The sequence below is a fragment of the Aptenodytes patagonicus genome, chromosome 13 (genome assembly GCF_965638725.1).
Source record: "Aptenodytes patagonicus chromosome 13, bAptPat1.pri.cur, whole genome shotgun sequence".
Taxonomy (NCBI): Eukaryota; Metazoa; Chordata; class Aves; order Sphenisciformes; family Spheniscidae; genus Aptenodytes; species Aptenodytes patagonicus.
This window is the reverse complement of record NC_134961.1, coordinates 962977-987783: the sequence shown is the minus strand read 5'-3', so window position 1 is coordinate 987783 and position 24807 is coordinate 962977. Positions and strand designations below refer to the sequence as shown.

Below are 24807 nucleotides of genomic sequence, written 5' to 3'. Positions count from 1 at the left end.
CACACTTATTTAGTCCTCCAGATTAAATAAATTCATCATCCTTTATGAAGTAAAAACGTAACTTAAAGTACATTTAGATGAATCAATAAAAAGGTTGCAAAGAAGTCTTAGTAAATTTATCAATTAATAGCCAAGCCCAGGAGGCCATCCTTCCGTTCTGCTCTGTCAGCTAAGGGATTTCTTTCTTCCCAACAACGTTTACGTAAGAGTGGCACGGTAAGCAGCACTCGCTATAAAATATTGATCAGCCGAGCCATTAGTTGGAATTCGAGAGACGGCTATGTCATAGCAAAAACAAAACAATTATCGCTATTGATTGGACTTTTTTTATTATAGATTATTTTGGTATTTGAGTACATCAGGAAATACAAATTTCTTCAAAATATTAATAAAAAAAACACGTTTTACAGCATGGTTACTGCACAATAAGTAATATTTTTACAAAGAAATGGAAAAAAATACAGGTTTCAGTTCCAGTAACTGTGTGGCCACATACTTTCTATTACTATTTAAAAAAAAAAAAAAAAAAAGAGTACATTTTACCAAACGGTGTCATCTTCAGAGGAGAAGGGACTCGCTGCTGGGTAGGAAGCACCGCTGGAGGAAGGACCGCTGGAGTCGAGCGCTTTGCAGCTGGGAAAGGCTCACCTGGAAAACAGTAAATGGGGTTCAGGGAAGCAGGAGGCACAGCAGGGCCCGGGCCGCTGCGGGCAGAAACCGGACAAGCAGCAGGGCAGGAGCTGAGGGGCTGAGAGGGAGCGGGATGAGGAGAAGCTGGTGGGACCGAGCCTTTGGGAACACCATCTGTGAGCACGGGTGAGGGATGGAGAGCTGGGAAGAGGAGGGGAAGAAGATGAAGCGAGCGCAGAGAGAAACCCTGCGAAGGAGGGAAAGATACGGGCCGTCTGCGAGGAAAAGATAATAAAATTGAGGGAGCGGTGCAGGCGAGATGGCATCAGTTCTAAACAAGCGAAGAAAAGGGGAGGAGAAAAACAAGCCAGCGGGTTTCCAGCAGGCTGCGGGGATGCGGAAAGGTTGAATTGTTTGCTGAAGTGCATGTTGTCTGCGCATGGCAAATGTCAGCCGTGCCAACGGCGGCGTTTCCCCGGCCCCCCCCACCCCCGCCCGCGAACAGACGCGGCCCTAAAGGCGGCGGCGGGACCCGCCGGGAGGCACCCGCCGCCCGTGGGGAGGGCGGCCGCGGGGACAGCGCACGGCGAGAGGCCGGGCCGCGCGGGGCCACCCTGAGGGACCCGCCCGGCTCCAGCCGCCGGTTACCCCGCGCCGTCCCGTCCCTGTCAGCCCTCCCCGCCCGCTGCCGGCGAGGAGCGGCCGCGGCGAGGGGGCGTCGCTGTCTCACGGAGGAGTAACTCACCCCCACGCCCGTCTCTGAGGGGAAAGGGCCGCGCCCGGGGGTCTGCGGGCCGGGCGGGGGCGGTGTGCGCGCGAGGGGACGGGCTCCCGCCCCGCGCCCCTCAGGCCGGGAAGAGGGCGGGGGGGGGGGGGGGGGGTGCGGGGTGCGCGCTCCCGCCGCGGCGCCGCGCCCCATTGGCCGGCGGGGGCGCGCGCCCGCAGCCCCCCCGAACACCCCCCCACGCACACACCGTGAGGAAGATGGTGGCGGCGGCCGCCCGCGCCTGAGCGCGCCCCCGCCGCTCCCCTCCCCTCCCCTCCCACGGCGGCGCGCAGGCGGGCGGCCCGGCCCCCGCCAGGGCACGGAGCTCCCCGCGGCGGCGCGGCACCACCCCGCCGGGAAGGGTGACGGGACCAGCCCCGCCGGGCCCCGCGGCAGGCGAGAAGGAGGAGGAGGCGACGGCCGAGCCCCGCGCCGGGGGCTGAGCGGCGCCGCAGGGGCACTCGCTCTCTCGCCCGGGCGCTGCCCGCGGCGCCAGGAAAGCGCGGGGCGGCTGAGGGCCCAAGGCCCGTTGGCGGGGAGCGGCGGGGAGGGCCGCGCAGGCCGGTGGGGGGCGGCCGCCGGTGCCGTCCCGGCTGGGCGGGCGAGGGAGGCGGCGGGGCGGCGCGGCGGGAGCCGGCCCCTTGGCGGCGGCCGTGAGGGGAGCGCTGCCCGGCGGGCGCGGGGAGGAAGCTGCGGCCAGCTGCAGCCGACATGGAGGAGCGGTCCCCTCCCGGCGGGGGCCCGGCGTCCCCCCCGCGGGACTGAGCGAGCGGCCGCCCGTCCCGCGCCTCGGCGGGGCTGCGGGAGCGGGGCCAGCGGCGGGCGGCAGCCCCGGCCCTGCCCGGCCGGCGGAGGCGTGCGAGGCGAGGGGAATATGTGGGGCTGCCCGCGCCCCAGCGCTCTGTGTGCCGAGCCCGGCGAGCGGCGGAGCGCCCCGGCGCTGCCCGGCCGCCCCTCCGCGCAGGCGGCGGTGGCGGCGGGAGGAGACTAGAGGCGACTCTCCGAGGAGCCCGGTGGCTTTCCCAGCCCGAGAGACCCAACTCCTGAGCGGGCTCTTCAGGAGGAATTGACAACATGGCTTCCCCACCGCACCAGCAGCTGCTGCATCACCACAGCACCGAGGTGAGCTGCGACTCCAGCGGGGACAGCAACAGCGTGACGGTGAAAATCAACCCCAAGCAGCACCAGGGCTGCTCCTCTTCCAAGCACTGCAAGTACAGCATCTCCTCTAGCTGCAGCTCGGGCGAGTCGGGGGGCACCCGCCGAGCCGGCGGAGGTGGCGGCAGCGGCCCCGGCCTCCGCCGGCAGAAGAAGCTGCCGCAGCTCTTCGAGAGGGCCTCTTCCAAGTGGTGGAATCCCAAGTTCGACTCCAACAACCTGGAGGAGGCTTGCATGGAGAGATGCTTCCCGCAGACCCAGCGCAGGTTTCGCTATGCCCTCTTCTACATCGGCGTGGCCTGCCTTCTCTGGGGCATCTACTTCGGCGTACACATGAGAGAGAAACGGATTGTTTTCATGGTGCCGGCTCTGTGCTTCCTCTTGGTATGTGTAGCGTTTTTTGTGTTCACTTTCACTAAGACTTACGCCCGCCATTACGTATGGACTTCGCTGATACTCACCCTCCTGGTTTTTGCTTTGACTCTCGCTCCGCAGTTCCAGGCTCTGAAACCTATCTCAGGAAGCGGTGACATGTCCAATCAGACTTCCCCGGCAGATCCCACAGACACTTGTCTTTCTCAAGTAGGCAGTTTTTCTATGTGTATTGAAGTGCTCTTGTTGCTTTACACGGTGATGCACTTACCCTTGTATTTAAGCTTGTTTCTGGGACTGTCGTACTCGGTCCTCTTTGAGACCTTCGGTTATCACTTCCGCGATGAGAACTGTTTTACGCCTCTCGGAGCCGGTGCAGTTTACTGGGAGCTGTTGAGTAAAGCCTTCCTGCACGTCTGCATCCACGCCATCGGTATTCATTTATTTATCATGTCCGAAGTCAGATCGAGAAGCACATTCCTGAAAGTGGGGCAATCCATCATGCATGGAAAAGACTTGGAAGTGGAAAAAGCCCTGAAAGAGAGGATGATTCATTCTGTTATGCCAAGAATAATAGCCGATGACTTAATGAAGCAGGGGGATGATGAAAGTGAAAACTCCGTCAAACGTCATTCCACCTCAAGCCCCAAAAACAGGAAGAAGAAGCCCTCCATACAGAAAACCCCCATAATATTCCGTCCTTTTAAAATGCAGCAGATAGAGCAAGTGAGCATTTTGTTCGCAGATATTGTTGGCTTCACGAAAATGAGCGCAAATAAATCTGCCCACGCTCTGGTGGGACTCCTGAACGACCTCTTTGGACGTTTCGACCGTCTGTGCGAGGACACTAAATGCGAGAAGATAAGCACTTTGGGAGACTGTTACTACTGTGTAGCTGGCTGCCCAGAGCCCCGGGCAGATCACGCTTACTGCTGCATCGAGATGGGCTTAGGTATGATTAAAGCCATTGAGCAGTTTTGCCAAGAGAAAAAAGAAATGGTGAACATGAGAGTCGGTGTTCATACTGGGACAGTCCTGTGTGGCATTTTGGGAATGAGGAGATTCAAGTTCGATGTGTGGTCCAATGATGTCAATTTGGCCAATCTGATGGAGCAGCTCGGGGTGGCTGGAAAAGTCCACATTTCAGAAGCTACTGCGAAATACTTGGATGATCGTTATGAGATGGAGGATGGAAAGGTGACTGAGCGTGTTGGTCAGAGCGTGGTAGCTGACCAGTTAAAAGGTATGTGCTTTTAATTTGTGCTCAGTCTTTTATTTATTTTTTTTCTTTTATGAGGGAATATATTTTCCCTAGTGCGTGTTCTGTGCTTGCTGACTTGCAAATTGAACGTGTTTTACATTTAACTCCGCGTGTTGGTGATCAGAAACACCATGGGAATTACGGAATAAAAGATGCCACGGAGATAAGCATGAAAGATCTTCTGGGGTGCTCAAAATGTACTTAGACTTCAAAACTCCTTGGCGCTTCTTGTGAGAGTATCACATCATAGGGAGGAGAAGGTTAATGTGTTTGCTGTCTGCAAGAGGTTTTTGTTTTACTGTTGTGTGTCATCCTTTAATTCAGTAAGTAAACTTGTTAATTGACTTCATGTGCCATACATAGAGCATATGTGTTTTGCAAAATTATGTATATCTGTGAAAAGTTTTTTTTGGCATTGGGAGAGTTGGGACTGCGAAGGCATTTGGGAAAAATGACAGCTGGATTCACAGAAAGAAATGAGCACTGTAGATTTGGCAGTTTGATACAGCAAGTTGTTACAGTTTGAAGTTAGGCTGGAAAAAGTTACTCAGGTGGTTCAGTGAGCTGGCAGATGCTCTCGTTTCTGCAGCTCTAAGGATTTGGGGATGAAACTGCAAATTTGCCTTTCGGAAAAGAAAATGAGGGATCCTTCGGTTCCCCGTACGGCTTGGCTAAGGGTCTGATTTTCAGTTTTCTGCAGAGTATTCATTTTGAAATGAACCCCTTGACTGCTTTCTAGCAGCGCTTAGAAGCGCGTGCAGGAGGATTGTACCTGCTGAGGGTTTAATTGTCTCTTTAGTAAAAGCTGTGTCTCTAGTGCCGTGCCTTTGTCTCGTGGAGGTATGGTTGTCTGCAGTGCCTGTAACCCAAGGTGGGGAGCAGACGAATCAAAATGGGAGTGGAATATGTTGCAAACCCTTTTATGCTATGTGAGTTTATTCGTTCCGTGTACAAAGGTACCCATTTTTATAAAGTAAGCGTGGAAAATGGAGTGGAAGAAACTGAAGGAGTCACAGGACAACGTTGTGATGGAGGAAGGAGGTGTTTGTTGCAACAAATACAAAACGAGGCCAGGCTGGTTGTGGAAAGGTCAGTGAGTAAGGACGGGGGGAGAGTATTGCAAAACAGCAGTGGAAGCGGTAATGGCAGGCCGCTCGCCTGTGGCAGGTGCTTATTTTGATGTGACACAAATACTTATTTTTGGTGAGCTAGCTGTCCGCATGCATATGGCAACAGGGCTGAAATGAGAGGCTTACGGGGAGGAAAAATATCGACAGTGACATTGGTGGCTGGAAGCCATAGAACTGAAGCAGATGTGTGTCCCTGGGCTTTGGCTTTTCTGTTTAGCTTCTAAAAATACAAGTTCAGTTAATTTCTTTGAAAACTGTTGACACTGATGTATTTCAGTGGAAGTGTGCTTTCAAGAAGAAAAGGATCAGACATAATCTCTCCGTTACTCTAAGCTGAATCTGGCTGTTCTGGTGAAAATAAATTGAATAGGTTGTTGAGAAACAACCCTGCAATATTTCCCTCTTCCATCTACCTTTACAGCCAGATGCAGTGTGAAGGCCGTGTTGTAGCAACAAATGAAATCAAGTATTTTTGCTAAATTTATAACTGTACTCGATACTATAAATCACAAAATGACATGAGCTTACTTGTGGAGACTGATGGTACTGCTCTTAAATATTTTTATTTATTTGTTTATATTTTCTAGGAGATCACAAGAGCACCGTGTAGAGCGATTATACCCCATGCCAGGAGTGTTTTTTTCATGGTCTTTCTCAGAGTTATGTTCTGTCCTTGGTTACATTTAGTGCGAGAGGGCATAGGCTGCTGTGTCTCGTCAGTACAGTGGTTCGGATTTTGCAGCTTTGAATGCCTTTCACAGGTCCTGCCTTAGCCAGGGCACTAGGACGAACAAACTGAAATGCAGTCTAGATAAGATGAAGTATGCTTTGTGGACTGATATTTTGATGGTCTCTTCTCACCCTGAAACCTAGCTATGAAAGCAACTGGAGCATGTGGTAAGAATTACTTTAACAAGGAATATGGGTTGGGTTGGGTTCCCCCCCCCCTTTCCCTTCTGTATTTTGTTGTGGAACTGTAATTAGCTTCCATTTCTTATCAATGCCTTATATAGTTATAGAAATGAGAGCCTGTGTGTACTTTTAAACCAAGCAGACCTCTGCCATGACCACCTTTATCCACAGGTCTGTGGCACACGTAGTTCCTTTCCCTCCTGTGCCCATACCCTCGGGGCACGTGGTGGGTGCTACAGAGCTGCCCATTTTTTCCTGTTTCCTCAGTGCTTTAGGTAAATGGCATCAGGAAAAAAAAAACAGAATAGGCAATGATAAAAGCAATCTAACAGCAGTGGCACAGGCTGGTGTCTAGAACCTGCTGCAGGGGAGGGTTTTGTTAAGGAGCAGCTCTGAGATTTAATAGAGTAAACTGAGATTTCACCTCTTAATTAATTGTCCTCTGCCAAGCATCTGCTCGGTTTTGTGAACGGAGGTGCTGTTAGGAAGCTTTGCTTTACTATTTTCCCTGAGAATTCATTGATAGTAGTGATAGAGAAGAGGAAGCTTGTTGTGGTTGTTTAATTATGTCATACGTTGTAGTCTTTTCAAGCATGAAAGTGCTGCGTAGATAACAGACATAAGCTTTGTTTCCCTACCGGTACTTCACTTCTCAGCTTCCTTTCAACCTTTGGGTATCTTAATGATATCCTATTTTTTATGTTGTATGTCTAATAAATTATCTCTTAATTGTCTGAGCTGCCACGGTAGTTGTAGCTCTCTTTCTGAGGCTAAGTCAACATAATCAAGTAAACTCTTTCTAGAGCAAAATGGGAGGTGCTTGAGGACTCGGTGTCCACATTATGCATATTTCAGGACTTCTACCTAAGACTAGTTCTGGACTGGGTCTTTGAACAACAGTACCTCTGTGGTTGGAGCACATCAAGCCATGCTCCTGGAGCGAGTCTTTTGGCTCGGTTCACCCAGAGGAATCCAGGTACAACTCCACAGTTGCACCAAAGCAAGGTACATAGGAGTGAATTGGGTAAACAGCTTCAAAACTGTGCTCCCCATTCCATCTGAAATACTAATGTAGATGTACCCTGAGTTGTCCTAGTGCTGCTCTCCTTGTTTTTTGGAATAGACGAGGCAAAACTAAATTTCTCTTTCCCTGTGCTGTTTTGTGGTTCACTGAAATCTTAGGATGGAAATATCTCTTCTTCCTCCTTTGGTTCCTTGGCTCCTTATTGCAAGAAGTGGGGCCCTCGTATGTTCCCTCCTGGTTCTGACTTCTGAATTAAGTAGATGGTGTCTAAAACAAACCAACAGAGTGAGCCATTGATGACCTTACAAGGTTTTTGCCTGTTTCTGACTGCTGTTTGTTTTAAGATTGCTTAGGCCATCTGTTTTCACAGCACCTGATCCCCTTGGATGTGAGAGGAGCGCAGGAGAGCAATGTTGCGGTGATTTTTTGAGGTCTGCAGATAAACCCTAGACATCAGTTCAATGATACCTTCCATAATAATTTTGCTGTAGGATTTGAGACAATTCCCCTTTTCTGTTTTCTTGCTGAGCTTCCTAGCAAATAAATTTATTGAAGACTATGAGATACTGAGAGGCACATAATACACGTTAATGTGTCCCTTCTGAACTCTGGAGTCAGAGATCTCTTCTCACGATATAAAAAGTTCTGCTTATGGAAATATTTTTGTTTTGCTCTGTTCTTCTTGGTTGTTTGCATTTCTCTTTCTTGTTACTTAGGAGGTCACAATATTGCTATTTGCCAGCCAGCAACTCTTCCAGAAATACCAGGGTCACCGGCATCTTTTTTTGAGCGCTCAAAATACGTAAGCGTGTTGGGGCAAGAATGCTTTCTCTATGTTTATAGAGCATAGCACAGCAGAACCGTGATTTCATTTAGGGCATTTGTGTGTATGCTGATACTCCAATAAGAGTTGTTGTTGTTGTTGAAGTTCCTGTTAAAATCATTCCCAAACTTTCTGCAGCAAGAGACGTCCTTGTTCAGTTTGCCTCAGGAATGGCTTTATTGCTGAATTTCTGTTAGAAGCCCTTGAAGAGAGACACACACTTTTCTCTCCGATTTTGTCATTTGCTTCGTCATGGAAAAAACGTAAGTGGATCTTGTGCACTCTGTCACCTGGCTAACCCAACCGAGTCGTTGATGGCTTCCGAGGGAAGGTCAGCCTTCACAGTGCTTACTGCGTGAAAATCCACCAGTTCAACTGTGGCAACTGGTGGCCGTTTCTGATAAAGCATATCAAAGATCTGCAGCTTACTGTATTGTCCTTCACTGTTGTCCATGTTTCTTTTAATAGCTGCTTTACTTTTAAACATTTTTTAAATAAAGCAAATCAGTTATAAAAGTCACCATTTTGCTCGATATTGAAACCTTTTAATGTAATTTAAGGCTATTATTTCTTGATAAATAGCCTAGCTTTTTACATGGTGGCAACCGGTGACCGACGGGACGCTTTTCCCTTGGCAGACCACGGGATACAGCTCTGCCTGGTGACTTGATACTCTGCTGCTTCTTCAGGTTTGGGTTACAGGGAACGCAGTGCGGGTGCTCCTGAAAGACAAAAGTCTCGGATAAGGTTATGAAGAGATAAGTCATTGAACTTTTCTTCCCTTCCTCCCCTCTGCGGCCCATCAGGGGGAGACCACTGCCATCAAGGTGTAATCCTGAAGTCTTCCCTGCCTGCCCCATCTTTCTGTCTTTTACCAGACCTGCACTTGGAGGACCCGTAGCTGTCATGGGCTTCTGGAAGTTCATAGGTAGATGAAAGATAAGATGAAAGTTTTCCTTAGCTTTTTGAGCCCGGCTTGCTGGGCGTAGTGTAAATCTAGAAGGCTTGTGCTTGTGCCAGCCGGCAGCTCTGCAGAGAGCTCTGCACAGATTTAGCTTTGCTCTGTGGCTTGGCTAAGAGCAGCTTTAGTCTCTAACTGGTGAGTGTTTTTGGGGTGAGTGCAGGAGGCTAGGGTGCTTGTCTTGTGTCTTGCCAGCTGCTGTGCAGGTCTTCCCGTTCAGCCTCTAGTTTCATCATGTTCAGTAAATGTAAATCTTTAGATACTGGCTTTTTATATTTATTGAACTCATTTGTGACAGACATTGTAATTCTGGATTTCATGTGTTCCGATACTAATCTGATGGTCAGGCAACAATTGATAGAACAAATGTCAATTTTTTTTTTTAGGGTGGTAATGAAGTAAGCATGTGTATGTATTTCCACTTTCCCACAAAACAAAGTCCTGAGTGCTGACTGAGGCAGAAGATTTTAGTGAATAGCCAGTTTATCAATTTTACATAATCTGACCTATTAACTGTTGTTATTGAGGTAGTGGTTCATGATCTTATTTTCAAGTGCGAGACTGAAAATAAAATATCATACACAGGTTGACTGCACTCCTGTATTTAAAAAATGAAAAGTATTCAGTGACAGATAAAGAATCATGATTAGAAGTAATTTGCATGAAGGCATATTGCCAGGAAGAAGTAAATGCTACATTGATTTAACATTTTGACATGATCTGTAATTTTACCATGTAATAGCAAAAAGAAAAGGAGGTAAATAGTGAATATAGTTGCTCAACCTGGTTCTTGTCAAGTCTTCACTTGGTGAAGATGTGTTTCATAGCTGTAAACAAAAGAAAGAAATTTGTATGAAAACCTAGTGATTACTGAACTCTCCAAATATTTTACACGATACAATGACATAACTTTTCCTGAAAGTAAACCTGTGGGTTTGTGCATTAGTACTGATCAGCTTTACTGCCAGGTAGGTTTTGTGACCTCTGCAGGAAGGTCACAATTTCTCCAAATTTTGAGGAAGATTTGTTGAGTTGCTCTTGGTTTTATTTGTGCAAGACCGAGTAGAAAAATATCTCAATTAAGAAATATTCACACTTAAGCTGTTTTTATTATTTAAGGGAAACTTGGATGTTGGCTTTTGAGGCTTTGGGTTTTGATAACATACTTAAGGGCTAATTTGACTGCACACAGTGGAAAATAATTTATCAGCGTAGTTAGTATCTATGCAAGATTCTCCGCTTTGTACGGGAAGGAGACTGACTCTAACCATATACTTTGTTTAACAGCATGGGCTCCAGTTTCAATTTATTGTGTGTCCTGACGCTAATTAACAAATAAGTCAAGGCAGTACTGACAGTCTGGTGGTGAAGTGTTGCAGCTCTGCCTGTTTAAGCCCTATATAAGCCCTGTAGAGTGAAGTAACGGTTTCAATAGACCTTAAGACATTTACGTCCTACGAGAGTTGAAGTGAGCATGGCAGGAGTGGAGCTTTATTCTAGAACATGGGAAAGATGAGCGCTGAAATCCGAGGTCCTGTAATATTGGAGGGATGCCATGGCTTCTGCTGCATTCGATGATCGTCATCTGCAGTCTTTCGTTTATGTTTCTTTCTTTGGCTACCCAAAATATAGGTGCTGCAATGTAAACAGGTACCCTACAAATAACAAATCTGAGCTCTCTTCTTCCTGTTTACAGTAAATCTTCAGAGGTAGGTGAGGGACTATTTAAATGCAAGGGAACTTCTTTAAATAAAAGCCTTGACACTGTGGCTTTTAGGGGAAAAAGATTGATGGGAAAGAGAAAACGAAGTCAAAGACACATAATTTATATTCATCTTCTGTCATGAGGAGGATGCATGATTTGATGGGGTTGTTTAAAACTCTCTTTGCAGTTATTTCACAATATGTACTTCACTTCTGGCAGGCAAGGTATCTAAGAATTTACATTCACCACTTTAAAACAAAGTACAGTTTCATTGGATTTCAAGTTGCTGTAGATTGTCCTGGAATACTACTAAAATTAGTAAATTAAAATTATTTTCTACCATCTATGGTTTGTGTGTAAGCTCTCTCTCTCTCGATCCTGAATCAGAAGCTCACTCCATCCATCCTGGCTGTGTAAGGAGAGACAGCCATTCCTCTTTCCGTTACAGCTGACACTTGAAAATTCTCTGCTATCTTTAGATGGTTTTCAATCTCATTTCTGTCCTTTGAAAAGAATGAAAAAGAAAAAATTCCTAGCCTTTAAATTTTTAACTTCCAGTGGGAGTTGCTATTGCAAAGAAGCCAGCTAGTCAGTAGAGTCTCATTAACACATTTTAACAGGTTCTGTTATATAAGTTTGTATTGTCATGATGGCTGTTTCATAGGTTTGTAGGAAATTGTTGGAACTCGATTTAAAACAAAGCCATGGAGGTTTTCAAAGTGTAGCTGCTTGCTCCCAAGTAATAATTTGTGAAAATGTAAAGCGGCAGTTGGAAGAGAAGTATAGACTGGAGACTGTACCGTAGTGTTCCAGCTTTTTCTTCACCCAAACGCCACATTGGGGCACTGGTACTGTCTTAGGCAATAGGGCAGATTTGGCTGGTTAGGCTTATCTTGCTAGGCATTTGTCAGTATTGGACTGTACTGGAAATTGGCACTGCCCTTCTGAGCCAAATTGTTTTTATCAAATGAATATTCTCTTTCATTTTATTTTCCCCAAATGTTTTAACCTAGAGCAACAGGCCTACTAGATATATGGCTTTAGGGATAGATATTTTTCATGGTTCTGAAATTACTTTGTGAAGGAACAAAACATTCTAGATATATTTCTTCAGCTAGCACCCCTTGGGGTCAAAACGCCCCTTACAATGGCCTGAAAACTTTTACGGTAGCAAATACAAACCCAAACTTAATGTGGGAATTCTCAGGAAAACATACAAGTAAGTGATTATATCGCAAGTCTTTATTTCACTGATAGTACTTACTGTTCCTCTGTTGCACTTCTAAAGCTGTTGTCTTCAACTTGACTTGATAAATTTAGAAATCATGTTATTGTAATAAAATAGCATTACTTCCTATAAAATCTCCAAAACTGGAACAGTGCAGAGGAACTAGTGGAATAAAGTCCATTAGCTAGCTAATGGACCTTTCCTTCTGTCTGCTGCTTAACATATGCAGAAACATGCAAACACAGGAAAATGTCTCTTGCTATCTGTGTAACATCTTGAATATCTACTAGTCACAGAGCAATTTGCTTTCCTTTTGCTTTTTTTTTTCCCTTTCCTTCAGCTGAAGTTAACTCAAATTCACTTGTGCGGATGTCATCGTGGGCTGGAAGGCTCCTGCTGGCCACGTGATTCCTTAAACCAGAGGTCCTCCCATCGCAAGAGGAGGAGAGGGGCCGCAGGGAAAGGGAGCCGAAAAGCATCCAAATCCAGCTGTCTAGAAGTCTATAAAGACTTAGTTTCCTTGCAGTCTTGTTTATTTATAGGCCTTAATAGAAAAATTCCTTTTTTTTTTTCCTCCTGGAAAGAGAGGGAGGAGGAGAAAGTGGAAAGCAAAGCTAATCGATAATCAGTAACAATGATATTAACAGCTGTTCGTATGTTTTAAGAGCCAAAATGGTGGTGGTTTGGTTGACTGTGCTTAACTGCACAATAAGCAAAAAAAAGTCTATAATTGAAATCAAACATGCTATTAAATATTGACTCAGCCTAAAGGAAACATAGGAAAACTTCTGCTTCTGATACTGGATGCTTAATTCTTTACATTCATTAGATAAACAAGGATATTTGAGTCAGAAATGGAATCTTGTTATTTTTTAAACGTGCAGCTTTGATGTCTGACTTAGATGCACATGCCTAATACATGGAATAGAAGTTAATTTTTTTTTTTCTTTACAGGGTTTTACATTAGGTATGCTATTTTCAAAAGACCTCCCTGGTAAGCTTTTGCATAGCTGTTCCCAGTAGTTCTTGGAATCGAGTTCTTGTGCTCTTTAACTCTTGTTTAATGGACACGTGAAGTCCGTCCTGTAAGGTTCTGAGTGTCTTTAACCTCTGACCGACTTGGACGAACGTACAACAGATAAATCTTTCGGAAGTGCTCAGGGCTCGACAGGACCGGTGTTAAAGACAGGATGTAATGAGGAAATGTTCCTGTAAGGGCATTATTTACAAAGAGACCAGGTACAACGTTAGCTCCAAGTTTCCTTTGTTTAGACGGCGTGATGCTTAGTAAGAGCTGTCCGTGTTTCTAGGAGGTCTGCGTTTGGGCGGCACTAAGACAAGAAATGGCCACAGGCTTCCAGAAGAAAGATGGAGACTTTGCAGTGTCATACACGCCCACAGTGAAGTTACACCAGCCGATAATCAGACTTTGATTCGAGACTTTTGTAACCTTTCCCATCTATTTCCAGTTTTTAAAACTTGGTTCTGATTTGATAACAATATGTAGGAAAGCAAAAGGATTTTACTTGTTTTGCTCTGTCTGACTCCCTGTTTGGGACTGACCTTGCTACTAAGATAAAGGTTATGAAAGAGATTCTATCTCGTATGTACATGTAAGTTACTAATGAGACAACATGAATAATACTTAATGTTTTACTTGCTGCTTGGCAATGTGGCATCAACTAGAAGCGGAGAGCATTCTTAAAAATACCACGTGAGGATGAGAAAATTTATTTTAAGTTGTTTCATAATCCCCGTAAACCATTTAAGAGAAACACACGCACCCCACGCCTCACCCCGGGTTCTGGAATCCATAATGATCAGTAACTGAATTTTTCTGCTGAGGATGTTAAAATAACATATACATCTTAAGTTATGAAACATTGCTGCTGCTGGAATTTGCTGTGGATACAGAGGTAAACAAAAGGTCTGCTAGTCTTCACTGAAGTCACGTTTTCTTACCTGTGTCGGATACTTTAATTTGGTATTTGATGATAGTTCTCCACAAATAAGTCCAAAAATCTTAATTACATAAAGCTGTTATTTGCTTTTTATACCTACATATATATGTGTATATATAGCATTTCAGTAAGTATGTGCATCCTTAGGCTGTTTCTTACATGGAAATACTCTGAGTTGTCTTTGCAGTCTGTTATTTCTGAATAATCAGATGCTTGAATCATGTTTAATCGACTTGGAAAGTGCTTAATTCTTGTAGCATGAATGACTGGGTGTTCATCAAATGGGTGGCATTTTTTAATAGAAGTTTTGCTTAGCTACCTATATTTAATAGGGAGCATCATAAAACCTACCTGTTGACAATAGAAGGTGGGAGCTGCATCTGAGAGAGGTTTTCAGAGTGCACTTGTCTTCAGCCATGATTGCTTCAGTACGGCGTGGGATCTGCCCAGCTCTGCAGCGCTGCTCGCAGGAGACCAGCTCTGGAAAAGGAAGGCGGTTGCCGCTGTAGCGGAGGTGTGTTTGAATACGATCTGCGGGCTCGTGGTAACCGAGCCTGTGACCTCTTGCTTTGCCTGATGTAGGGGATGGGAAAAAAAGGAGATAAAGGATGCCATTTTTTTAAAAATGTGCAGGCGAAGGCTACCGAGAGGAAGGTGCTGGTTTCTGAGCCCTGATGAAGCACTGGGACGACTGTTGTGCTTTGTTGCTTACCCCTGCTCAGAGATAGAGACAGTTTGGTGATGGCTGTTTGCTGTTCAGGAGTTGGTAATGATTTTGTGTCCGTAATCAGGTACTGAAAGTGAATCAGGCCATACAGGAGACATTTTTGATCAGGCACAGTGTTTTCTAAGTGTTATTAAAAAAAAATGTATGCGTGATGTGGCTATATTTAAAATGTAGTACATCTGTTAAGCATTTAATTCTTTCCAAGATTTCAGGAGGTGACAAAGTTGGAAATTGTCTTAAAATTTAGATGAAGATTTTTTTCCAAGTTAGGATATTTGCCTGCTAGGCTTCCGCACTTAACCAGGGCTTCATTGAAGTAGTATATTTGATAAACACTTAGACAAACTGCATTACATACTTATTTTGGGACTTAGATTATTATTTGACTTGTATGAGCCTAGTATCAGCCATAGACAAGCGTGCAGCAAATACGGTCATAAATTTGTGTGAGTTGTTCTGCTGCAGTGGAGAAAGCTTTGTGGCATTAGATTGTGCTGACAGTGCATTATTTGTCTAACCCGTTTGGAGTAAAGGATTTGTTAATTCTTGCACTGCTTAGTAAGCCCAGGAGTTGGACCATGCCCCACCAATGTTTGGTGCAGCTTTTTAAACACTAAATCCTCCTAATTCAAATAGCACTCTTTGTTAAAGTTTACAGTTGTAATTGTTTCATTTCAAAGAAGAGCCAGTTGTTTTTAATGGCAGAACTATCGATTTGTGGAAATAACGTGATTGTGTGTGTGTTAAATATGATCTTCAGGACATTATGGTAACACAACGGTCTGTGGGGGGGAAATACATAATATTCAATTGAGGAACTGCATTTAATATGCGTTGAGTATGTCTATAGTTTATCTAAATAAGAAAACTTTAAATGTAGCAAATCACTTTCAAAAATATAAGTAAAGCAAAATGGTGTTCTAAAAGTCATTGCTGCTGTGTTTAGGTGATCCAGTGTAAAATGAACACAAAGAACAAGAGTTAAAGCTATAAACACAGACTTTGGGATCAGAAGAAGGATGGCTGGGACTACTTATAAGAGTTTTTATTGCCCTTTCAATGCATATGTAAAATTAAAACTCTGCTGCAATGACTATTAGAAGACAATCCTACGGAAAATTAGCCAGTGAAGTGTAGCTGATACTAGATGGTCATTGAAAGGGTTCATCCTTTGATCTTTATTTATAGAATGAGGCACTTCTCAGACGAGAAGTGGTATTGAATTAATGAAGAAGTCTGTGCTGCTACCTGGGCTTCTCAGTTGATGAGGAGCCGGTGGTGCTGAGCCCCAGCGAGGTGCACTCTTGCACAGTGAAGGCAGAAAGCAGTGAGCCGGTAACGCCGATAACTTATTCCAGATGTGCTGTTCCGCTCCACGCGGCAGAAGGGGTGTGCGTTATGGAAGCAAGGAAAGAAGGGGATGGCAGCTTGAATTCAGTGTTGGGCTGTAATCTAGCAAAACTAGCAAGGATCCCACTCCTACGCTTGAGTTGGTGATGGCTCTGTTAGAGCCTTGTAGGATAAAGAAATGGTTTTCATTTTTTGAGCATAGTTAGCTTTTTTTTTGTGATGTGACTTTGCCATGTCTCGTAAATTGAAGAAAACTCCCTTCCAAATGCCTTTATTTCAAGAAAGTTTAAAATAAATGTCTTGATTTATATACATTTGGATATTTTTACACTAATACATAGTTGAACCATAACAAATGGAGCATGACATTTTACTCTCCAGTATTTACTCTTTCCTTTCCCTTGTCGGGGATAAAAATCTACCACATAGGCACAGGACACAGACGTGAAAGATCACTGGGTATTTGAATAACTAGTGTGGATTAAATGTATGTTACTTGTACATGGATACTGTGGTAAGAGTGAGCTGAGTGCTTGGTTTGAAAACTCTGTCTAGAGTCCCTATCTTTAGTTTCTTAATGAATAAACTCCTCACCTGTAGCTGTGTAGCCTATTCCTGAAAAAAAGCTGTCTAGACATTTGACTGGCTGAATGTATTATTTTTCTGATGTGCCCGTTCAATAATCTGCCAGAGGAGGTAAGTCATCCCTAATCAAACTCCGATTATAGCTGTTGTCAGGTGTCTTGGTGTTTCATATTTTCTGGTGTTCCTGCTTGCTCTGATAAAGCTTCTGGAATAGTTTACTTCAGTTTCCTGTTCTGCGAAGTTTAACTGTTGCTAATGTACAGGTTTTTTATGTGACGCTCACCAGACACATCCTGAAAATGTGACGGTGAAGCATTGTCTTGCTGTAACTGAGATTTCCACTGTACATTCTACTATGTGACTCCTAAAAAATTTAAGGTTTAAATCCCTAGCAGTCATACATGTGTCCACTTCTAAAATGTATTTGTGGTAGAATGAGCGACACGAAGTTCTGGTACGTGCTGAGGTCGCGTAATGAGCTCATTTATTGATAAGAAGCTGTGCTAATGCTTTGACGACGGCGATTCCTGAAATGCTGTATTTGAGGTTTGTCCAGATATCCAGGTGCTTGCTACTGTAGCTGAGCTAAACAGACTAAATAGTGAGTAGTTAAAATTAGTATTATTGTTCCATGGGACACAGGGTGTATTGCTTGATAATGCTGTCTTGGACACTGTTTGTCTGCAAATATTCTTTTTCTGCTGAGATGGGAATATTTTCCCATATCCCATCACGGTCCCACAGTTTCTTCCCATAGTATTTTTTCCCCCATGTTGAAGTAAGGGCAATATAGGGGAGAATTGTACTTTCCCTTTTTAGTATGGCGGTATAAATAATTTGTAAAATAATTTGAGGTCTTAAAAAGGTAAATCTGTATTCGGACATTAGAATGAGAACAGATAGGGGGGACTGTGGAGATACCGGGTATCGTTGCTTCAAAAACAGGATGAAGAATTGCAGGTTCAGCACAGCAGCATTTGAAATCCCTTCACCGATATGGGTAGGTGCAGTATTTGCAAGGAAGAATGTCTACTCTATCTCCTCAGTAAGTTCTCATCGCGCAGTCCGGTGTTTGTTTTGCTCCCCGGTGCTTGGGTGGCAGATACTCATTAGTGATGTTTTCCCAGTTGCTCGCCTGCATCTTTTTGTTTGGTTTTCAGTTCCTGCACTCGTGGTTGGAGCCGAGTGTTGTGCCTCGAGACTTAGAGAGGAGAAGTTGTCATGAACTATGTTTTTCAGTAGTGTGTTTTTTTTTCTTTAACACAAAACAGATAATGATTTATCTTTCTTACTGCAATGTTACGGTAGTTCTAGAAGAGAGAGGATTTTTAAGTGACATTCATTTGGGAGGAAGGAAGTGATCCTTTAATGGTCTAAAGTTTTCTGATGCTGCCTAGCGTTTGGGGCGATTCATGCTGTTTCCTGAAACAGAATTTAGCTTTTTGGATGTTGGAGACAGAAAGAGCATACTGCAGCAGCAATAGTATATCCAAGATGTTTTTTGTTGTTCATTTGTAATAAGCTCTCCCCAAAGTAAATTCCAAGACCTTTAAAACATGGAGGAGCCTCTACTTGTCCCTTGTGTAGAAGTGATTGATTCAGTAAATGTATCCAGCTAATATTTGAGTGTTTTGAATGCAGAGACTACTTAGCATGGCCGTTTATGTGAGTGATGCTTCTGTTGTGAACGCATCTCCATATGTGGAGAAATTGGAGCTTTTGAACTGTCAATATACATTGTACAAAAAAAATTACATATTTTTAGTTGCAGTTTTATCAGCCAAGACAGCAGAGAGACCAAGTGTATATAATACATGAAAATCTGCAAGGTAAGTGCTAATGTGAATGTTTGCAGCACAGTCAGTAGGTTGTTGAGTTCCTTCATGTTTGCCTTTAAAATATACTATCATGAGATGTGGAGCTTTAATTACTTAATTTTTAAATATATTGCAGTTTTTCATTTTAGATTTTTAAAAAAGTCTACTTAACTAAGAAGTTAGTTGTGGGAAAAAAATGTTTTAAAAGAACCTGAAGTGAAAGGAAGATTAATGGCTGATTTTTGGTCCAGTGGGAGATGATTAGTTCCCATGGTCTTCTGAGCACGGAGATGATGGTGCTTCTCTCTTTCGGGAGCTCAGATGCTGGGGTCTCTCCGTGGAGGTTAGTTTTTCTTTTTGGATGCTCTTTTACATTCTTGACTGCAGATTTTAGGGGCCTCCTAGGAGTTGAATTTTCTGAGTGAAGCACAAGCTACTACCCATGGTAACTCGTGCACTTCTAAAGAAAGATCATATTTGCTGGTGGATCATTCTCCCTCCCCCCAAAAAAGCCCTGACAGCTGTTTTAAGAAGTTATTTTCAGGCTGGAACGTGAAACTTGGAAGAAAACCAGACTCCTTTATAAACAAACTTCGCAGTGTCCTGTCCTGTCCTGTCCCCCTGTCCCAGTCCCATCCCCCCTTAAAAATGACTCTGTACTTTTATTTACAATTTAATGTAGTTGATCATGTGTTAATGCTGTAGTTTATTTCCCCCTTTTTATTTACTTTAATGTTCTTTAATGTTTGTTTGCTAATAATTCAAAAGCATAAACAACTGGAGGTAGTGGTGGACTTCGTGGTGGGAGTTGTAATGGTTGTAATGCAATTTGCTGATGTGAAATATGTTGTGAAATAGGAAAGGTAGGATTTACAGATACTGGTATTATGGTTTCTAGCCATCAAACTGAAGAGCAAAACTCACTTCTGAGCAATATCTCACATATTTTGCTGCAAGTTTCCAAGGTCCCATAGCACCATGGTAGCTTTTCTCAAAATATTGTGGCTTATTTAGATAAATTTTCAGTGTTTGTTTTCTTTGTTCTCTTGCAACTGAAGATAAGCCCTGTAGGCATTATAGCAGCAAAATATTTTAATGGGATGGAAGCTGTTAAGGGAAAACAGTTTTTCCTAAATTTTCTTTTGTATTTTTAATTACCCATTAGATTGTATCTTCTGAGAAGTAAATTAGAAAGGAATTTTGTGATGGTATTTGGAAAAACTGGGAGGCAGTGGGGAAGTGGAAATCAAAGGGACATTGGGTGACAGTGAGAGGGAAGAGATGGTAAGAAGTTGAAATCTGTAGAAAACTAACCTGAATCGCTTTTTGTGGGGTGTTGCTTCTTTAGTCCTTAAATCTCATAAATTTTGTTTTAGTAATAGAAGACATATAAACAAAAAAGATGTGAACCAAATGGAGAGAGTGCATAAGAGAGCAGCTGAGATAGATAGATGTCTAGAAAAGAGTAAAGGAATTGCAGTTGTGTTAGTCTGGAGCAAAAAGCTGGATGGGAGAGAGCGCCACGGTCTTCAGGTGTGGGGAAGGCTGCCTGTGGAGAGGAAAGGAGGCAGAGCAAGAAGCCCTGTGCTTAAATTGCTGCAAAAGCACTTGCTGTGCTGGGGAACAGCCACGGCTTAAGGAAAAGTTAAGGAACTATCTGTAGGGACTGTTTTGGATGTCTGGCCTTGGGGCAGGTGAGTGCCTGGCCTGGTCAGCAGTCTTTCAAGCCTTACCATTTATTACTCTTGTGAAGATAACTTACCGCCGTCTAGAAAGGATCAGAAAGCTGTGACTAGTGATTGATTGCTGCTGTAACAGCTCAGCCGTGCTGCTGTAAATAAAGATGCAGTATTTCAGCAAAATGGCATTAAAAGAATTTTAATCCTCTTTTTGAATAATTTGGCATAAAACTGTTGTTGACTTACTGAGGGGGGGGAGATTGTTGTTTTGGTTTTTTTGTGTCGTGAACTGTCTGGCTTGTCCAGGACACAGAATAGAAGAGAATTGCTCCGCTTGAAATGGATAGAGGTGATCTTTGCTGTCAACAAAAGCTAGATGGAGTAATAATGTAATGCTAAAGCTATGCCTTTCCTTTCTGTGAAAGTTTTTAGTGCCCGGCAGTCTTGGTAGCCCAGCCCAATAGCGTGTTCCCAGAGGAGCCCAGGGGTGCACGCGGGTGCAGGTTTGCCCACGCAGGTTGCAAGATGGTGACCCAGATGTGTGTTGGTATCGTGGTGCCCGTTTCTGGAATGAAAGTGTGGTGTTGAACAGGTAATTGTACGCTTGCCCACCTCCCCGTGACAGCTGCTGAACAGAGCAAGGTGCTTCATAGGGTTAGTGTTCCTTTTTTTTTTTTTAACACTTAATCAGTCTCTGCTTCTCATTAGCAAAGTCTTTCCTATTGGTAGAAATTCAACATGCAATGGTATTCATTTTTATCTTTATATGCACACATGTGTAGGTATGGAAATAAATGCATTGATTCTGTTAGTTCAGAACTGAAAAAAAAAAAAATTGCAAACTAATGCTTTGGGGGTTTGTTTTGCTTTTAAAGTGAAAGCCTTTGGATGCTGCAGCCGTATAAAATGCCAGGATAGAAGCTGGATGTCTATTAACGTTCTAGCTGTCAGTGAAGTGGTGTCTCGGCTGCAGAGGCAGCCTGTGTCCCTGGCAGGTAGATGTGACGGTCCAGGTCAGCGTCGCCTGTGCATGAGCGAATCTGGCCGTTATGTCTCCTCTTTCTGTGCTTATCTGTGTTTGCCTCCGCCAGCCGAACCCAATTCCACTTCAGTTAGCCAGGCCTCGGTTTGCAGCGCCGGTGATCCCTGGTCTGAAGGTGTTTTTGTTGTGGGTACGCTTGTATGATAAGTTTTTGTGATTAGAAATGTATTTGTTGTTGGAATTTATTCCGTTCTGGTCTGCGAGCCTTGCCGTAACGTTCCCAGGTCTGTTTAACTGGAAACTTCACTCATGCTGTCTAAACTTGCAAAACCAAACCAGACATAACTATTTGGAAAGGTTGTTGTGTGAACTGTTCTTTCTGTATATTTTCCAAATTTATATTGCAAACAGTAAGATGAAAGTGAAAAAATAGGTGATTTGGGTGAAAGTATGAGCCATGAATAGTAAAAGATCCATTTCCTCGTCGGCTTTGTGTAAACAAGAGCACAGGTGTATCATAAAACAGTCTCAAATATTTTCTCTTATTTTTATTTTTTTTTCTTATCTACTACTACAATTGTATAGGCTTGCTTATTGATAAGCAGGTAAATATCAAAGTACTCATATCAAAGATTAAGAAAATAAACTTGATTTTTTGATTTTGACAAAGTTGGCAAACGATGGAAGCAGTACATGTGTGAGAGAACGTAATCTGAGGTCGGTGAGCCTAATGACTTTATTGGTAATATTTCAGACTTAATGGTTCTCTCAGCTATGAGGGGCGACATCAAATAATTAATTTAATACCATGTTAACAGTTCTCTCCTTGCAGTTATCTACAGGGAGACTAAATAAAAATACCTTAGAAAAACCATGTGACTAAGATCAAAATATCCTTAGGGGAGGATCACTTCAAGGGCTGTTTTTAGGTACCTAAAACTTGAGACCGTCTCCTCCCCCCCCCCCCCCCCCCCGCCCCGTTTGGTTTTGTATGGTGTTTTGGTTGTTTTTTTTGGTTTGGTTTTTTTAAATCAATTCTGTTTATTTTCATAATCAGGAAAATTGTTGCCTTGAAGTAGTATATTTTAAGGGTCTCAGGAAGTTTTAGGGAGTTGTGTTGTTTATATTAATCAATTCATGCCAGGGCTCTTACCTAAGGATTACTTTGCATCTTTATTAGTTTTTATTTGTCTTTAATTTTCTTGTTAGATTGCACAGGGCCGTGTTTAATACTGAAATACTGCCAGTGTATGTTTGTATCCAGTTTCCTCAGTAATTTGTTCTCTCTTTGAGTTTGCAACTTGAGTCTTTTATTTGGTTTTGTTCAAGTCTGATGTAACAGTGTCAGATCTAATTATTTAAATTTCCCCATTTTAAACTTCCTTACAATTTGAACATTTTCTACTACATTGAACTTTCCCAAGTCTTAACTTATCCAGGCTATTGCATTTGCAATTTCATTTCATAAATGCAATTGCATTTAATTTGCAATTTGAAATCACAGTGGGAGCTGTGTCTCTAACTCACTTGGACAGGTTTTGGAAACCAAGTTTTAAACTCAGATTGGGGGGAAAAAATCAAAGTATAAATATATTTTGCTCGCCTCACTGGGGCTGTTTTACTAGAAAGCAAGCCATGTCGAGCAATTTGAAGTCTTTACTTATGTGGTACAGCGCATTCCCAAGAAGCACCACGGAGAACTGGCGGCCTGTTTCTCCAGTCTCCCACTCGTTTGGGATTGATGCAGTTGGGATAGACCTGAGATTTAGTCCAATAAACTAAATCCTGTCTTTTGACAGAAAGGAAACAGGCCTTTTAATTTCTCCATCCGGTTGCCAAACACAAGGTTTTTTTTCAGGATTGCTGGAGTTGGACGTTGTTCGCTGGAGGACAAGAGAATGCCTACCAGGCTGGTGCGCAGCCTGTGCTGGCGGTGGCCACGATGCGTTTCTCTCGGCAGGATTTTCCATTAGAGGAGGTTACGTGTTTCCCTTGAGTGTTCTGCAGTTTTCCCATGTCCATAAGCTTGTGCAAATAACTAACCAGCAAAGCTACATCCCTACAAATCAGCCTCCTGGCTTGGCGTTGATGCTCCTCGGGCTGTATCCCTCAGTTGCTGCTGCTCACTGGCACTCTTTTTCCTTCCCTCCTTTGCCAGTCTCCCCCTCTCCTCTCATTAATGTAAATTTTATTCAAATTAGGGAAGCACAAGGGAAAATGCATACATTTTAAGAGGCTGGTTCTTCTCTGCTAGTGCAGTGTTTGTTGTTAAGTGCTGCCTGGAGTTTGCCTTCACACAAAATTTCAGCTTTTGCTTTGTTTTAGGGAAGGGGCAGAAGCAAGATAAGGGGTTTTAAGTAGGGGAGGTAATGAGGCTTTGCTGCTTGTAATGTGATGCAGACAGTGTTCACGTGGCTGCGTGGTTTCTTGTCCTTCCCTCCTCCATGTAGATTAGAATTGTTGAATTTCCGATTGCCATTTGGAGAATTTGTTTTACCTTCTTTAATAAAATCTTAGAAATGTTTTCCTTCCCCCCCTCCAGCTTCTTACTTTTCCCCGTGCCCCTTCCCTTCCTTCCAGTCCTTCCTTCCAGGTTTCCACTCTTGAGATTGAAGTCACAAGAAAGGGTTGGTTTAGAGTTTGGTACAACTGAAGGAGTGAAAAGCTGAAGCAAAGGGAGTAAATGAAGTAATGGGAGTAAGCAGCTGGGGTAGGATGGTTGGAAACCTGCGCAGCAGATCTGCTGATGGACAGGCGTTCCTCGTCGGTCTGCAGCAGATCCACTACAGGGGTTTCCTACTTCCTCTGGTCACTTGTTTTCTTCCTTGCAGTTGTCCAGTTAATGTGCCCATCAGGACGGGATTCCCGAAGAAAGCCAAAAACTTGATTGGAAAGGGTCATAGTCATCCTTTTAACTTCACGTGGGCCGTGATCTGGAACATTATGCAATCTCAGTGTTGATGAATTGGCAGTGAATCTCCAGGCCATTCATTCTTCAAAACCCGTTTTAGCTGTTTTTAATAACATGAAAATTTAAAGATGCAAATGGCAGAATAAGTGGCAGAGTAGCCGAGCCCCTTGTTGGTTCCTTTGCAGGAAAGGAGCCCATCTCTGGTGGGCTAAGAAGCGCCCATAAACCTTTTTCAGTCCAAGTAGTTTGTTTTAACTCTGGATTTATGTGATTTACAATAGAGCAAAACGGAAAGTCAATAATACAATATCCTATGTGGAGCATCTCTTTTGCACTTGAAAATAAGTGAGTACTAGGAAGGGAAGAATCAGGATGACTATGGGAAGAACAGCTTGCCCAGGGATAACAGCGCCTTAGGATGAAGCAGAGGGTGCTCACCGCCTTCCCCCCCCTGCGGACCACAGCCACCGACTCTCTGGGCCATAAAAGGAAACAACATTTCTTGTCAAAATACAGCTGCCTAGCCTGTTCGCTTTCTGGGAAAAATGTCCAGTAACTCTGCTGATACAGCCTTGTGATGTGCAGATTAAAAGTATAAACATTTACTTACTCTTAACTAGAATCGCTGGCTTTTCAGAACCCATAGGGCAGGGGAACGTAACGCTGCTGACTGATGAATGGTCGCCACGTAGCGATGTAAAGCCTAGATAGAGGTTTAAAGTTCGAAACAGTTTGCTTTTTTTAAAAAAAAAAGTCTTATCAGGAGGAATATAGCAAACAAACTCATTATTTACAAAAATCATGCATCTTTGAAGTAAATTCAAT

At 43.7% G+C, this 24807-nt stretch overlaps 1 protein-coding gene across 3 annotated transcripts in view; it reads left to right on the top strand.

Moving 5' to 3' along the window:
* Positions 1-2301: 2301 nt before the first annotated feature.
* Positions 2302-24807, top strand: part of ADCY9 (adenylate cyclase 9) — a 95982-nt gene continuing 73476 nt past the window's right edge. For 2 of the 3 annotated variants that reach the window (XM_076350590.1, XM_076350589.1), the window contains exon 1: positions 2302-4169. In XM_076350590.1, coding sequence (XP_076206705.1) covers positions 2471-4169 — 1699 coding nt within the window. In that variant the 5' untranslated portion in view covers positions 2302-2470. The remainder of the gene's footprint in view (positions 4170-24807) is intronic. The other variant, XM_076350591.1, reaches the window with a different exon arrangement.